The 17,178-nt window shown below is 40.9% G+C and overlaps 1 protein-coding gene across 9 annotated transcripts in view; it reads right to left on the bottom strand.

Moving 5' to 3' along the window:
* ralgapa1 (Ral GTPase activating protein catalytic subunit alpha 1) overlaps nt 1-17,178 on the bottom strand; it is a 155,117-nt gene that overhangs the window by 14,108 nt on the left and 123,831 nt on the right. For all 9 annotated transcript variants that reach the window (XR_004413089.1, XM_033027146.1, XM_033027140.1 and 6 more), the window contains 2 exons: nt 16,560-16,718; nt 15,775-15,902 (listed from right to left, as the gene is read on the bottom strand). Coding sequence is in view for 8 of the 9 variants with exons in the window: in XM_033027146.1 (XP_032883037.1) it covers nt 15,775-15,902; nt 16,560-16,718 (287 nt within the window). In the remaining variant the exon portion in view is untranslated. The remainder of the gene's footprint in view (nt 1-15,774; nt 15,903-16,559; nt 16,719-17,178) is intronic.

The raw sequence follows: 17,178 nt of genomic DNA, 5'->3' as shown, positions 1-17,178 counted from the left end.
AAACAAATCTGAAATGTAATGTGCAATAAGCAACTGGTGATTCAGAAAATAGTGAATTTATAGTTATTAAAGTGAACAAAGTTAATAGAGCTCAAATGAATTTCATTTGAGGGAAAAACAAGATCCAAGATTTTGAACTTTACTCTCTCATTAATCTCAAAAGAAAACCACTTATTTTGAAAATAACAGATTTTGTAGGATCAGAAAAGAGCACTGACATTTCAAAAAAATGAGTAATATAACAGTGTTTCCTGTTTTGAATTATCACAATAATTGATGACTTTGGGGAAGAATAAGATGCTAATAAGCATTAGATAAGAATTTTATATTAATCACAAATACAGAAAGCAACCAAACATCACATCACGTACAATCTAGGATTACACGCCTCAGCAACTGTTTACACTGGAACAAAATAAAGAGCAAGTTTGAATGAAATTAAAAGGCAATGGTAGATTAGTTTCCACTGTCAGATATATACAGACTACAATTTGCCTACTGCCACAATAGATCAATGGAGGATGCGATCTTGCTGGCTCTCCACTCTGCACTGGACCACTTGGACAATAAAAGCACATACGGCAGGCTAGTGTTCATAGATTACAGCTCAGCGTTCAACACCATCTCCTCCTCCTCCTCCTCCAACTTTGTTACCAAGGACAGGGAACTGACTCTGTCCATCCCACAACTTCCTGCGCAACTGGATCCTCCACTCCCTCATTAACTGAACACATTCAGTATGAATTGGCAACGCTTCTTGCTCGGTAACCATCAGCACAGGGGCACCTCAAGACTGTGTGCTCAACCCTGCCTCACCCACTGAGTTACTCCAGCATTTTGTGTCTACCCTCATTCTACTCACTCTATACTCATGACTATGTAGCCGATGCAGTTCCAACTCCATTTTTTAATTTGCCAATAACGCCACCGTTGTAGAAGAGAAATTACTAAGATCAGATACAATTGCTATATATAAAAGAGGTATTTAAACAAATTGCCAGGATATAGAAGGATACGTTCCTAATGCAGGCAAATATAATTATCGTGGATGGGCAAAACGTTTAGCATACTGGCACCTCTAAAAAGTTTAAATTAGATTGTTGTACAGCAGCCAATAGCATCCTGTGAACTGTTATATGCGTATCGGCACTACTACAAAAGGAGCACATCAAACAACATTGGCTTGCAAAGAACTGAAGATGTAAGTCTAAAAAAATTCGATGGGTATATGGCGACAAAGTATTTCCAATTCAAATCAGCAACTTTCAGATCAACTAAAATGTGGAAGATAAAATTACAAAGCACAATTGTCTGTAGATGTGCTGGCAAGGTGATCTGGTAGAGAACCGATCTCTTGGTTTTGGAGTTAGTTTTATATGGAATAGAAACAGGTATCGGGCAATTAGCCCGTCATACTCCTCCATAATTCAATAAGATAATTGGTAATCTTTTACCTCAACACCACTTTGTTGCAATAACCCCATAGCCCTCAAATTCCTTATTATCCAATCTCTGTTTCAACATTAATATATACACCGAAGGAGCCTCCAAAGGTTCCTTGGGTAAATATTTCCAAAGATTCACTACCTTCTAGGTAAATAAAAGTCTTCTCAACTCAGTCTTGGGACTGAGTTTGAAATTGTTGACCTATGAGACACAGAAAACATCACCCTGGCACCAACCTAGTCTAGCCCTACAAGAATTTTGTTGTTTCTATAAGCATCGCTTATTGAAATACTGCTTTTCCAAACATGAGTATTGGCCCAGTCTTTTCAAACATTCCCAAAGGTAATGCTGTGATCCACCCACCCATCCCAGGAATCAATCTGATGAACTTTCATTGCACTACTTCCATCACAAGCACATAATTTCTGAGGGAGGCAGGGAGGAAGAGGGAGCAGGGTGTGAGGAAGGAGAAAGTTGAATGCTAATCATTTTCAGGGTATGGTCATTGGGGACATATGACAATAAAACACCCGTGACTTGCAGAACAGAAACAGGCCCTTCAGCCCACTAGTTCCAGGCTGATTTTTTGAATATTCGCAACATGGAAAGTGACTATCAATTACTTGTTCACAACTCCAATACTTCCATCAGGAGTATTTACCACAATTATTCAAATATTTATGTGGAACTGCCCATCATGAACCTGCTTTGCTGGTAGCACAGCTGCTTGGCTTTACAATTTTTAACAGCACATCATATTAAAACCTTGACTATCTGCAACTAGCTGATGTGTGAATGACGAGCAATAGCCATTACAATGCAAACTAAAGCTAGCATGTGACGAGTGGCTTGGATCTTTTGAGCTTATCTTTTAATCCTTTATCTGTTTTTAATGTTCCTGCAACCATCCATTGAAGAAGTAAAACCCAAGTAGTATTAATAGCATTTTTATATCCTTTCATTCTCTTATTTATCTTGACTGATTTTCCTTAATGTTACTTGTTTTCACATTAATTTGCATGTGCTTTTTAAAAAATAAATGACGCAGATCAAATAACTAGAATGTTGATAAGCTTACGCATTTTATAGCTTTATTTAAATTAAGTTTTTCCCATTGTAGCTTCAGCTAATAGTGCCCTTTGTACAGCAGTGCCTCATACATAGGGAATATGGTCTCTTGCATTATCAGAAACGATTTTTGTGTTTTCCAGAGGGAAATGAGGATTATTGAAGCTTCCACCTGCTGTGCTTTTCATTCTGTTGATGCAGACTACTGAGAGCCATCTCTCCAAGTATATTTGAGGTAAGTGTACAAAAAAAAGCTTGTCAGCACATTAGAAATGCAGTATCTCAGGGCTCCTGAAAATTCCCAAAGGAGTGATAATCTTTGTATACGATAGTGCACATGGCTTCCCACGTGAACATTCTTTTCAAGTACGAGGTTCCCAAGAACGATTTAATGGTCTGCAGGATAATATAAAAGCAAGCATTTCTGAAGTCCATCTGACCTCATGGGCAATTATCTTCACATATCAGGTAAAAATTTATAATTTTCGTATTTGTGAATGATCCATATTCCGTTGTGGAAATAGTGAAAATGGTTTCAGTTACAAAATATAAATTGTGCTAATTGCTACTTGATAAAAACATCCATCCATCCATAACTAAAACTCCGATCTTGTACTCTTCCGGTTTGCGGGGTTTTTCTATTTGCGCAAAACGGTACGCGATAGCGCTAGATTTTTCAGCAGGTTACTCACCATTCTCCTGTGCTGCGAGTGCAACAAGTTTAGCTCCGATCGGTGGTATATTGTAAAAGTTATCGAGGTTTAAAAATCTTTAAAAATGCACGTGCGCATTCTTTCAGGCAGCGCCACGCAGCTTGGTCTCTTCTCCTGTTAGTCAATGCCACGGCCGAGATGGCGACGCCCCTTCCTGCCTGACTCACAAACCCCTCTCCCTTCCTCACACTAACTTGTCTATCGTCTCCCCCACCACCTTCAGTGGAGGCCCTGGTCCTGTCTCTCTCTCCCTCATCACCCACCCCTCTCCTCCGCCCGCCTTCTGTGGCAATGGCGGTCCCATCTACCCGTCCCCCCGGGTCCGTCTCCTCCACCGCCGCGGTAACTCACCCTCACGGCCTTCTCAGAGATCTTCTCCACCAGCTCATCGAAACTCGTGGTGCCCACCGTGTCGAACATCGAATCTATCCCCCCCCCCCCCCCCGCCCCGCGGCGGCAGCAGCAACAACAGCAAGCAGGCAGGGCCGGGCCGTGCGGCAGCAGCGGGCGGGGGCCAAGCGGTGGCTGAGCCGGAGTGGGCAGAGGGCGGGAGAGTCGGGTTGCAGTGTGGCCGAGCAGTTTGAGTAACTCACACACACACACACAATGCAAACTGGTCCAATCGTCTAGTCAACGGGATCGAAACCACAGCTTACAATGAATGACCTGTGGAGGAAGGAACTGCAGATGCTGCTTTTTATGGATGGAGGGTGGGAGTGACTGAGGGTAGGGGAATAGAGAGGAAGGGGTAGGGAGAAAAGGGGAAAGATCGGGGGGATTGAGGGAGAGGAAGGGGTAGGGAGGGAGAGGGGGAAAGTGTGGGAGGTAAGTAGAGTGAGGGAGGAGGGAGAATAGAGGGAGAGGACGGGGGTAGTGGGGGAGGTAGGGAGTGGGGAATAGAGGGAGAGGAGGGCAGTGGGGGAGATCAGGAGGGATAGTGTGGGGGATAGGAGGAGGTGAGAAGTGGGGGATAGAGGGATAGGAGGGGGTAGGGAAGGGAGATGAGTTATGGAGGGAGGGAGGGATTGACTGAGGATAGGGGAAAGGAGAGGGAGGGAGTGATTGGGGGAGGGGAGGAGGAGAATGGAAAGAAAAGGGAGGGTGAAGAGGAGGGGGAGGGAGTGCTGGGGGATGAGCCGTGCCTGCACATTTGGGTGCTATGCGTGAGTGGTGCAATATTGCGTTGTGGGGAAGGGTTGCATTGGGGGAAAGGGTGAGTGGTGGAATATTGCATTGGGGAACGGGTTGCGTTGGGGACCAGGCCTCCCGTGTGACTTAGTCTAGTATGAATTAAATTGCAAGAGGTGAAATAGTCTTTAATTACTACTGCCAGTTCTTCTGCCTGAATCACTTATAATTTTGCAAAATCAAGCTGGGCTACCTTGTATGAAGACCCACCTCCTTTTTGATATTGAATGTGCAGTTTATGGGTGTCAGGTTTTGAATGCCACTGAACATTAATTCTTTATTATAACTCATCATGATACGCAAAGTGTTCCATCAACATTGTTAGTAAACAGGTTTAATTGTTGAATCTTGGTTTTTACCATATTCAATAGAATGAATGCTTTGATTCAGCAACGAAAGGAGACTGTGCTAATCCATGCACATAAAATACAACACATATACTGCTTATAATGTGGGTCAATTAAGAATTAAGCAGAGCACCTGGTACTTCTTTAACACAGTTCTTGGGTTGCCAGATGACCAAAAATGTATGACAGATGCTAAAGCACTGCAGTCACTGATTGTTAACAGTTGTTAGAATCAGCTTTAATGAGCACCTTGTATATATTTTTTCAAATGTGGCAATTATTGAGTAGTTGCCCGAGTAAAGCGTATCAGGTTCCAAGAGTCCTTTATCTGGTGGATGAATTGAGCACGTTTTCTATTGTGGGAGAATCTTGAAACAGAGGTACCCGTTTAAAATAAAGGCGTTGTAATTTAAGACAGACTCGAGATAATTTTCTCAAAATATGATGAGTTTTCGGAATTCTCTCCCTTAAAGGATGGTGGAACCAGTCTAAATATTTTTATAAGACTTTTGGAAGCAACCACTATGCGAACAGGAAATGATCTTTAACAGTAAGACCACCTTACACACACCTCTGTTTAAGCAGCAAAATAGCACAATCATGCTTCAAAATTCAGTCAATCCACATCAGAGGAAATCAACATTAATAGCTTATGTTCTAACATTCATGACATTGGGGCAGAATTCGATCATTCGGTCGATCGAGTCTGCTCCATCATTCGATCATGGCTGATCTATTTTTTCCTTTTAACCCTATTCTCCTGCCTTCTGCCCGTAACCTTGTCACCCTTACTATTCAAGAATTTATCAATCTCCTCTTTAACAATACCCAATGACGTAGCCTCCTGTGACGTTGCCATCTGTGGCAATGAATTCCACAGATTCACTACCTTATGGCTAAATAAATTCCTCTTCATCTCCATTCTAAAGATGCGTCCTTTTATTCTGAGGCTGTGCCCTCTGGTCCTAGATTCTCCCACTACTGGAGACATCTTCTCCACATCCACCCTATCTAGGCCTTTCATTATTCAATAGATTTCAATGATAGTACACTCCCACCCTTCTAAACTCCAGTGACCACAGGTCCAGAGCCATCAAATTGTGAGCCTCAAAACTGCTCACAATATTCCAAATGTCGTCTGAACAGCACTTTATAAAGCCTTAACATTACATCATTTATGTTATATTCTAGTCCTCTTGAAATGAATGCTATTACATTTGCCTTCCTTACTACTGCCTCAACCTGCAAATTAACCTTTTGGGAATCCTGCACCTGCACTCTCACCTGCATTCAGAAAAATGTGGTTTATGGTCACTCTCTGCTTCCCATGCTCAGAATCATTATATGCTGTCTATCTTTGCCAAATTTCAATTCTCTGTTTGCTGCTATATTCTCAATAACATACTACCTACTTTCCGTTGAGCCCATTGTTCCTACACTGCAGGCTTCAATATAAGGGAAACAATCAGATATTGCATATGGAAACCTCTGGCCAGCACATTGGGTTGGAGTCCCCAAAAGGTGTCCCTACTTAAATGTCATGTACCCTGCAGGTACTGTTGAACATCAGCCAGTCTAGTACTTCTGACTCTTTCGGAACACTATACTACTCCCTTCCCATCACTGCACCATTCATTTAGTAGCAACATTCTATGCAGCTGTAAATGTTTGAGAGCTGGCTGTAAAAAATAACATCCGCTAAGGTACATGCTGACAACTACAGGAGGTTACAACACATCAGTATGGAATATCATGCTGAAATGAATGTCAGTTTCAGCACCGAATTACACATAGAAATCCTGCAGATTGTCAATCTTACATTTGAAGTCCTTGTTTTTCAAACCACATACACAAGGATTCCACGAACCGTTCCACAAAGTATAGTTTAAATGACTTTTTCTTCAAAGTGGACGACATCCCAAGGAAAACATTACCAGGATGCATCACAGCTTGGTTTGAGAACAGCTCCAACCAAGACCGCAAGAAATTGCAGCAAATTGGAGACACAGCCCAGGCCATCACACAAACCAAGCTCCCTTTGATTGACTTGATAAGCATGATTAAGGATGAGTTGTACCCTGGCCACTCACTCTTCTCCCCTCTCCCATCAGGCAAAAGGTATAGAAGTGTGAAAACGCACCCCTCCAGATTCAGGGACAATTTCTTTCCAGCTGTTATCAGGCAACTACCACAACCAGAGCAGTGCTCCCTCTTTGGTGACCTTCGGGCTATCCTTGATCGGACTTTGCTGGCTTTACCTTGCACTTATTCCCTTATCATGTATCTATACACTGTAAATGGCTCGATTGTATTGTCTTTCTGTTGACTGGATAGCACACAACAAAAGCTTTTCACTGTACCTCGGTACACATAACTAACTAAACATTCCTTTATAACTGTGCCTTTTCAAGTGCAAGTTAGCTACAATGTCCCACATTCCTCTCTCAAAGCAGGGTTGAATCATCGACATAGCCTCTGATCTTATCTGACATTTTGAGGAAAAAAGTACGAATTGTCTCACTCCTAACAATGGATTGGGGAAGTTCCATAGATTTCTACTAAAGACGTAAGCTTGTCAGCAAACAGCTTATAACAGTTGAGTGACACTTTTCAGTCTAAGAAACTTAAAACTGAAAAATTGCAAGCAATTTTCAACATCAATAAATATTATGCCAATATTCAACCTATCTGTATTCAAAGAAAAAAAACACATCTGAAACTACACTAAATGAAAATATACCTGGACCACTGGAAAGCAACTATAAAAATAGTTAAACAAAACATTTTTAATACACCACATTGCACAATATTAAAAAGTAATATTGCTTAATCTTGCTCTTTAAAGAAGCCATCAAATTACAACAGAAACTGGTTCGAATTCTACCAATTCTGAAAGTTAGCCACAAGGTCTTCTCAAACAGCTATATAGCCTGAGAAGCTACCATTCAAAATAATTCAAATGCAGTTAAATGGATCATTTCTGCCATTTGATTTGAGTTCAGTGAAACAATGGTAAGCTGCCAGGTTTCATTGATATGAATTAAGATGAGTTAAAGCCAAGGAAGGCAATGACCCAAGCTCCCTATCACGATAAACCATATGCCAAACCTTTCATCATTGATACTTTATCACAAGGAATCAGAGGCCATCGTTTGCTTGTGGAAATCCTACTTCACATACCCGCTGTGCACAAAGCTACTTGTCTGGGAATGTGTTTGACAATATTGCCTTTTCACAATCAGTATGAACAGATGGAGGTAACAAATGTGGCTTGGCAACTGAGAGTTATTAAAATTTAATAGCTTGCACATTAACAACAAAGATAGAAATTTATAGGAAGATAATGGCAGCTTACCCAGTTACCACTTCATTTGACAATGGAGAGTTCTGAAAGGGTGTGGGGGGGGGGGGGGGGGGTAATCAGAGCTCATGAACAGAGAGGAGCTTTAAGAACCTTTTGCTTGACTAATACTAAACTGATTGCTCCAGTGCACAGTGCACCATTTATTTTGTCACATGCAATATTTAGGATTCATTTTTCAGGATCAGGGTGTTACTGAAGTAGTGGCAGGTGAGCCACAATGCTGTTCAGGAGGGAGTTTCAGGATTTGACCGTAACAATGGGACATGGAGGTAGTGGACATATGTCTGATCCTTTGCATAGTAGCAGAGAGCTCAAGTTTGGGAGGTGCTGCTGATGAGTAACTGCCGATTTGCACATGTCAACAAATGCAAATATTGTGTACCGAATGGTCTGGATGGCGTTGAGGTTTTGAAATGTACCACCTGGACTGATTTGTGCATATGATATATAGGCTTGCTGCAGGATACCTAGCTTCGGTCCTGCTCCTTGTATTTGAGGCTGGTCCAGTCAAGTTTCTGATTGATAGTGAACTCTAGGAAATTCATGGTGGGGTACTTGGAATGATAATGCTTCTGACATCAATTCCTTCAAAAGGCATTTGAATTGAACTGGCATTCTGACGAACTATTGGAGAGTTTTCTCCATTGATGACCATTGACTTCAATTTTTTGATGCCTCACCCAGTCAAATGCAGTCTAGATGCCAGGTGCAGCATGTCTCATCTCATCACCGAAACTCAGATTTTTCAGTCATATTTGGACCAAGACTGGAATCAGGTCTGAAGTTGTGATTCCCTGGTAAAACCTAAACTATTAATTAGTGAGCGGTGTAAGTTATTGGGGCAATTCCTCCAAAATTATGGAAGAACTCGGATAAGGACATGGACATTTTTAAACCAGACTTGCTGGCTGCAACGGAAAACCCCCCAATCCACAAAGGAGGAACCAGTTTCGATCCTGTCTGTGGGCCTGGGCATTACACGACTATGCGAATGGTGTGGGCAGGAAAGGCTGAGACGGAGATAACGAGATTATCTTGGATACACAAAGGAAGGAACCGAGCCTCAGCAGAAGGGAATAAACAGCCCAACAGCAAAACATATCACCATCGTGGATGACCCATCCATCGGGACAATGGGAGCCCATCTAGGCGATGGGATAACGATCAGGCTGAGGGATCATGACATCAGCAAACCCCTTATCATCGGAAGCCTATTGTTCATGCCAGATCGAAACTGGGAATCATCAAAAGACCCTTTTGTCCAGAGGACCACCTGGGGGGTTTCAAGAGAGAAACTCAGGTATAAAAAGCAGGAGTCAAGCCAGAACTCGCTCTCTCTTTCTGCTCTGCTGGATGGCTCGTGACCCTGCATCAATCTAGCTGTAAGTACCCCAGTGACCTGGTGAATTTTCCCGAAATAGGATAGAGGTTGAGAGAAGAAGGGGAAAGGGGGGTGTACTTGCAAGTAAAATTGTGTAAAGTAAGTTTTACGACGTGCCCGATAGTTTTCCTTCCATAGTCTTAGTTTAAAGCATATGTTTAGCCACGCATTATGTAGCGTTGGTGAGATTCGATTTCTCATTGTTTAATAAAGCCTGTAAATTTTAGACTTGCTTTGAGTCCATCTTGGTTTCTGTTTTCTCTCATCAGCACACTCTGGTCAAGTCAACCTTTTATCATATCCCACCATAATTCCGAGGTCTAGAACCCAGGGGAATCCCTTTTGTTGTATTCTCTCTCTTGGGAACCGCTCGAGTGGAGTGGTGGCCGTTTGACCCTCCGACAAGGGAGAGAATAACGCGGGCAGCTGGGCCCGAAGTGGAGTAAAGGGAAACTAAACCCATACAGCGGGTTACTGGTTAACAAATTCTGCTTCATATCACCATCAACGAGAGCTTCCATTATTTTGCTGCTGATGGTAGAAGTCTAATTTAACAGGATCATTTACTTGACAGATCTCCTCTTCCCCAGAAGTGGTTTTGTGACAATATTCTCACACAATAGTAATCCTATTGTGTGAGAATATATTCTCTCCTCCAATAGATTTAGAACTAAAGAGATTACGCTTTAGGAGCCACAATGTGATTTTAAATTCCTAACCTTAAATTAAAAGCTATGAAATTATGTGCCAGGGAACAAATTTTAAACTAGATAGGCAACAGGTCACAGATTAGTTTCCCATCATGCACTGTTATTTTCTTATACATTGACTTAAACAGCAATGCACAGGACCACATAATGTATATGGCACATAAATGAGCCATTTGAACCTATTCGTCCATGCTGGCATTTGTTCTTTGCTCAAGCATCCCTTGAAGGCAGAATATTTTAAGGTGACAATATTTTGATAAGACGAATGGTGGCAAAAAATACAAACTCAATTGTGCAATTTAAACAACATACAGGAACAGAGACATCTATGGGAGCTTTGAAAGAATCTTTGAAGTATCAGGGCAGATTAATAAGTAATTAAGAAAATACTTGAGATATTTCACTACAAAAATTAAGCCACAATGTACAAACTACTTTCCTAGTTTCAGGTTTAATTTAGTCTAATAATGTTCGATTCTCTAAAGAGGTAGATGGGAGAGCAAGACTGCACTCTCGCTGATGAGAGGATCGTTCAGTTGCCTGATAACAGCTGGGAAGAAACTGCCCCCGAATCTCAAGGAATGTGTTTTGAAACTTTTGTACCTCTTGCCAGATGGGAGAAGGGAAAAGAGGAAGTAACTAGGGTGAGATTGGTCCTTGATTATCCTGGTGGCCTTGCTGAGGCAATGTGAAGTGTAGATGGGATTAATGGAAGGAGGCTGGTTTGTGCGATAGTATGCGCTACGCCCACTACTCTCTGCAATTTCTTGCAGTCTTGGATGGAGCTGTTCCCAAACCAGGATGTGATGCATCCCAATAAAATACTTTCTACATTTGACCCAAGAGAAAAGATAAAGCTGAATGGAGCTACACTAAGAATTGTGAAGAATGTCAGATGATCTCATTGAAATACACAAAGTTCGCATTGGGTTTGACTGACTAGGGTTACTAGAATAGGGGAACATTTAGAAACATAGAAAATAGGAGCAGGAGTAGGCCATTCGGCCCTTCGAGCCTGCACCGCCATTCAATATGATCATGGCTGATCATTCAAATCAATACCCCCTGATCCCTTTAACCACAAGGGCCACATCTAACTCCCTCTTAAATCTAGCCAATGAACTGGCCTCAACTACCTTCTGTGGCAGAGAATTCCACAGATTCACCACTCTCTGTGTAAAAAATGATTTTCTCATCTCGGTCCTAAAAGATTTCCCCCTTATCCTTAAACTGTGACCCCTTGTTCTGGACTTCCCCTGCATCTAGCCCGTCCAACCCCTTAAGAATTGTGTAAGTTTCTATAAGATCCCCCCTCAATCTTCTAAATTCTAGCGTGTACGAGCCGAGTCTATCCAGTCTTTCTTCATATGAAAGTCCCGCCATCCCAGGAATCAGTTTGGTGAACCTTCCCTGTACTCCTTCTATGGCAAGGGAGAAGGGAAAAGAGGAAGTAACTAGAGTGAGATTGGTCCTTGATTATCCTGGCGGCCTTGCAGAGGCAATGTGAAGTGTAGATGGGATTAATGGAAGGAAAATTTCCCTCTATTAGGACTGAGAATGAGAAGAAATCTTTTAACCTAGAGCTCCGTGAATCTTTATAATTCTCTACCCAAGAGGTCTGCGGTTGTTCTGTTGCCGTGTACATTTGCAACTAATTTTAAGATATTTTATTTCATATCTTAAGAGAATCCAGCAATGTACAGGAAACTGACCTCATCTTATCCGCGACCTTACTGACTGGCAGAGCAGGGCCATGGTATCAAATGGCCTATTCCTGTTGCTTATAATCTCAAACCTATAACCCACTTGATTCCAATCACAGCTGGATTATTGCATCCAACAAATTTTGAGCTTGTTTAAATTAGATTTTCAAGAAAGATTTCAGGAATGAATGAATAACATTGCCCGGACAGAATGGGTAATCTAAGTTTTTACAACGGTAAGGCACATGAGATTTGAGAGATGCCTGAAGTCAAAGGTTGTGAAGAAAGTAAACACTTAGATTGTCCTGGATCTTGTCTAACTTCCTGAACCTGCTATTAGGGTGCTTGCTGTCTACAATAACCTGTTCAGAACTCAGAGGGCGCTGCCGATAACTAAAATGCATCGCACAAGATAGGCTTTGTACATTGATGCTTTGACCATTTGCCCCAGGAGAAGCCATTCAAATGACATGAATGGCCTAACATTGTTGTGGGGCCTGATAATCCATTCTGTATATTGGTGATCTGGCACAGGGCTCAGTGGTGGGTCCAGTGATGATAGAAACATAGAAAATAGGTGCAGGAGTAGGCCATTCGGCCCTTCGAGCCTGCACCGCCATTCAATATGATCATGGCTGATCATCCAACTCAGAATCCTGTACCTGCCTTCTCTCCATACCCCCTGATCCCTTTAGCCACAAGGGCAATGAGTCTTGCAATTTTACACTTAAGCATGCACACATGGAAGTAAAAGGCAGCGCAAGCTGAAACTTGGTCAACAGATTGCTTGCAGCTTTGTAAAACTTAACTTGCATTATTTTAAATATATCTAATAAAATGGAGCCACAAAAGACTAGATGCTGGAATCTTGAGCTAAATACAAACTGCTGGAGGAACTCAGCAAATCAGACAGCATCTATAGAGAGAAATGGACAAGCAACGTTTGTCGAAATGTCATCTGCTCAGTTTCCTCCACAGATGCTGTCTGACTACCTGAGTTTCGCCAGCAGTTTGTTTTTTGTCCAATAACTTAAAGGCCAACGTACAAAATTAGCAAAATTGATAAAAGAAGGCAACATGATGAAAATCTATTTTTATATGATGAGCAGCAAGGATTTAGAATGCAAAACAGAAAATGCCAATTCAGCAGGTCAGGCAGCATCTATGGAGGGAATGGGCAGACAACATGTCAAGTTCGGATGTTTATTCAGACTGCGATACAAGTGTCCCCAACCAAAAATGTTGTCTATCCACTCCCACCAAAGACACTGCCTGATCCATTGAGTTCATCCAGCAATTAGTGTTTTGGTTAAGATTCCAGCATCCGCAGTTTCTTGCGTCTCATGGATTTAGAACGCCCTGTTTGGTACGACGACGGAGAGCTTCAATAAATCTTTCAAAATGATTTGAATAAATTGGTAAAAAATTGCAACAATATGGAAAATGATCTAGACATGGTTGAACAATGTTCTTTTAAAGTGCTGAGGAGATAAGATAAGCTAAATGATCTCCTTAGTCATTTCATAAGAAATAATTTTAATTTTTAGTTATACTCTGATACAGAGATTGACCAATTAATTATGAAATTCCAACTTTTTTTGTTTTATTTCAATCTTAGCATTTGGAAGGTTGCCAGTGAATGTTTATGGGGGAAAGTAACTATATTTCCAGAGGTCTTCAAAATTCACAATGTTATTCATATTTCTGAACAATTCAGGTTTTAAGAAATATATCATATCTAATCTGCAAAAACCCCCCACAAACCAATTCAAAAAAACCCACAAACCAAGTTTATGCTTGTTCTTTTCCCAAGAACATTTTTTTTTGGTTCAGGAGAAGTTTTCTTCATCCTCTAGTGGATCAGCATTTTAATTGCATGATCATTAAATAAACTGGGAGTACAAGCTTCATTAGTTCTTTCCTCTCGACAAAAAAAATCAAAACATTTAAATGTCCAGATTATCACTGTCGTGATAACCAACGAGAACCCACAAATATATATGTATGTCTGGCTGTTGTTCATTGACAGCATAGTGGTGTAGCTGCTATGGCTGCTGTCTCATATTGCCAGAGATCCGGGTTAGATCCTGACCTCAGGAGCTATCGGTGTGGAGTTTGCACATTCTCCCTGTGACTACATGGGTTTCCTTTCACATTCTAAAAACGTTTACTGGTCTCTATAAAAAAAATTACCCCTAACGTGTAGAGTGGATGACAAAGTGGGATAGCATAACATAGAACCAGTGTGAATGAGTGATTGATGGTCGGCTTGGATTTGGTGGGCTGATGGACCTGTTTCCATGCAGTATCTCTACAATCACAACAAAATTACGAGAACTCAGTTGAAATTCCCTGAGCGGCCACAGATGGCATTGCAAACTGAATGTGAATGAAATGACTTGCCAACCCAACCCTGGCTCCGACCATCTCCCTTGACTGTTTAGAACCCCAGCATCTGACTGCACTCCCGACTTGCAGGGTGCACCAGCAAATCCCTCTCACCTGCTGTTTCTTGCTGTCGGTGGCTGTTATGGTCCGTTATAACAAGGGTTTACTGTAAACAGACCATAGGTGTGGTGGCTGTTATTACCGATGACTGCAGATGACAAAAGGACATCAAGTGCTGGAGTAATTCAGCGGGTCAGGATCGCTGGAGAACATGGATAGGTGACATTGGGACCCTTCCTGCGACTGATTTAGTCGGCTGAGTTACTCAAGCACTTTGTGTCGTTTCACTTTGTGTCGTTTGTTAACAAGACCAATGAGCTGGTTATTGACTTTAGGAAGTGAAAGCTAAGGGCCCATACTCATGATTATAATCGGCAAGACAACGGCAGAGAGAGTCAACAGCTTCAAGCAGGGCTTGCACATCGCCATGATCAGTCTAGGTGCAGCACCTTGATGTAATCACAGAGAAAGCTCACCAACACCTCTACTTCCTCAGAACTATGAGAAGATTTGGCACGTCGCCAATTAAATGTTTCGAGAGGGTGGTTATGGTTCACTTCAATTCTAGCGTCTCAAACAGCCTTGATCCACTGCAATTCGCCGACTGTCACAACAGGTCCATCTCCCTGGCCTAACACTCATCCCTTAAACATCTAGATAATAAGGACAATTTATTGACTATAGCTTCATCTTCCAAACTACCTCCAAACCTCTGGACCTGGAACTCAGCACTTCTCTCCACAACTGTATACTTGAACTTCTTGAACCACAGACCAGTTACGAGGATAGACAAATATCCACCATAATAGCAAATCCTCTGAGTGCTATGGCTGGTGATGGAAGCAATAACTTGCGTCCAGCACCAATTATTTCAATTGTTTATTTTTGTACTACAAAATAGTTTTCTACTGTTCAATCCAAGGCATTCCAACGCAACATTGAACACACAGTGGTCTATAAAATAGTGCTTGTAAAACACAACAAAACAATACTAAATACAGAATGTGAAATCTTTATAGACCTTCTTCACTGTAGGTTAAAATCCCTCAATTTTAACTAGCTAATCTGAGTAAAGGAACACGTGATAATCACATCAACACTTCAACTGCTGGAAACACTCAACAACTCAAATAACTTGGGTCGATGTGAAATTGTAATTTTCCCCCCCCACAAGTGCAGTGTGAACTGCTGAGTGTTATTTGTTAAAAGAGAATTGTTATCACAATTCTAATACATTAAATTTTAGTTTTACCTTTGACCTGGAAAAACTGACTTGCTCGGTGAGCAAATTCTCTTGAAACATCAGAAGCATAAAAATAAATAACATTTTTTTTATCTATCCGAGTTAAGAGGGCTTATGTAACTGAAAAGGCCAATTTGAAGAAATAGTACAAAAAAAAGGATACAAATTCTGATACAGTGGAATTAGCGATTTTAGTGCTCGACTTGCATTGATTGCTGTAGCTCGTACTAGACATGGTAAGACTTTTCCATCCACAATTGCTCCATCAAAAAGTGGGCCAAAAAATGGAACCTGTTTGAGAGATGAAAGTTTTATCACGTCACATAAAAATTCTAGCTTAAATCAACTATATTTAGTTTGCAAACAGCAAGTTATATATTTAAATGTAAACAATAAAATTTAAGCTGATTCAGATCCAAATATTTACGTAAACATGTCCCCATTTGCCCATTAATATTAAAGCAAAACACATGTAACTGCATGAGATAACATGTTTCTTGAAGTAATTTCTCTCCAGTGGAATCCACATACCACACTATTCAGACGCGATGCCTTAATATTTGGTAAATCAAATCAATCATAATATGTCATATAACTTTTGAGATTGCTATAGGTTTTAATTAGACAAAAATGCTGGAGAAACTTAGCGGGTGAGGCAGCATCTCCATAGTGTCTCCACCATTTTTGTCTAACTTTGATTTTTCCAGCATCTACAGTTCTTTCTTAAACATAGGTTTTAATTAGTTCTGTTATAAAAAGCAAACAATACAGAATGAGCCGTTTTGTTATTTCTGGGAACTACCTAAAGTGAAGCTGAGGAGGAAAATTGTACCCAAAATAGTTCTAGCTGTAATTCTAAAATATAACCTCGACTAAATAGTGTGCAAATATAATGATATTATTAATTCCGTTCTAAGTAGGCATTTAATATATGGAGTATTTTCTTACCTCAGGTTTCTTCATTACATGGATACTGAACATATAGTTTTTCATTGGATATATAACAATAAGGACATCACCAAACTCTGTTGGAATGATTCCTCTTCTGTAGTCTCTTGTATGTTCTGACCAAATTATATGTACTTCATCATTCCCTAGGTGTCTCAACTACTCAAAAAACATGAAGCAAAGCTATGGATAATTATTTATAATTATGTACAAATATCAATACCTTTGTCATAACATGGAGTCATTTCTATTTTTTCTGTACTCAGAAGTAGATGGCAATATGATACTTAACTACTTGAATGGAAATACGTGGAAAATCTTCCTTACTTTCTTTCTATTGATTTTAACAAAGCTCTGTCTGACGGTGCAAGAGCTAATGGGTACTTCACAAGATACAAATAGCCTGTCTCAGTTAAAGTACAATGGAGCTATTGAAGGCTGTGAAGGTGGGTGTGACGGGCATCTACTCTTGCTAAGGATTTACAGCACCATAGCCCTTTTGAATTCAGGAGCCATAAGTAGCCAAAATGTTGGATCAACTGAAGTTATATCCAACAGGCCACTTTAAAACACTTTAGGAGGTATAATCACAAGCAAACATTTTAAATCTTACCTGTGA

The sequence above is a fragment of the Amblyraja radiata genome, chromosome 9 (genome assembly GCF_010909765.2).
Source record: "Amblyraja radiata isolate CabotCenter1 chromosome 9, sAmbRad1.1.pri, whole genome shotgun sequence".
Classification (NCBI taxonomy): domain Eukaryota; kingdom Metazoa; phylum Chordata; class Chondrichthyes; order Rajiformes; family Rajidae; genus Amblyraja; species Amblyraja radiata.
The sequence above is the reverse complement of the archived record's forward strand: the minus strand, read 5'-3'. Positions and strand labels throughout refer to the sequence as shown.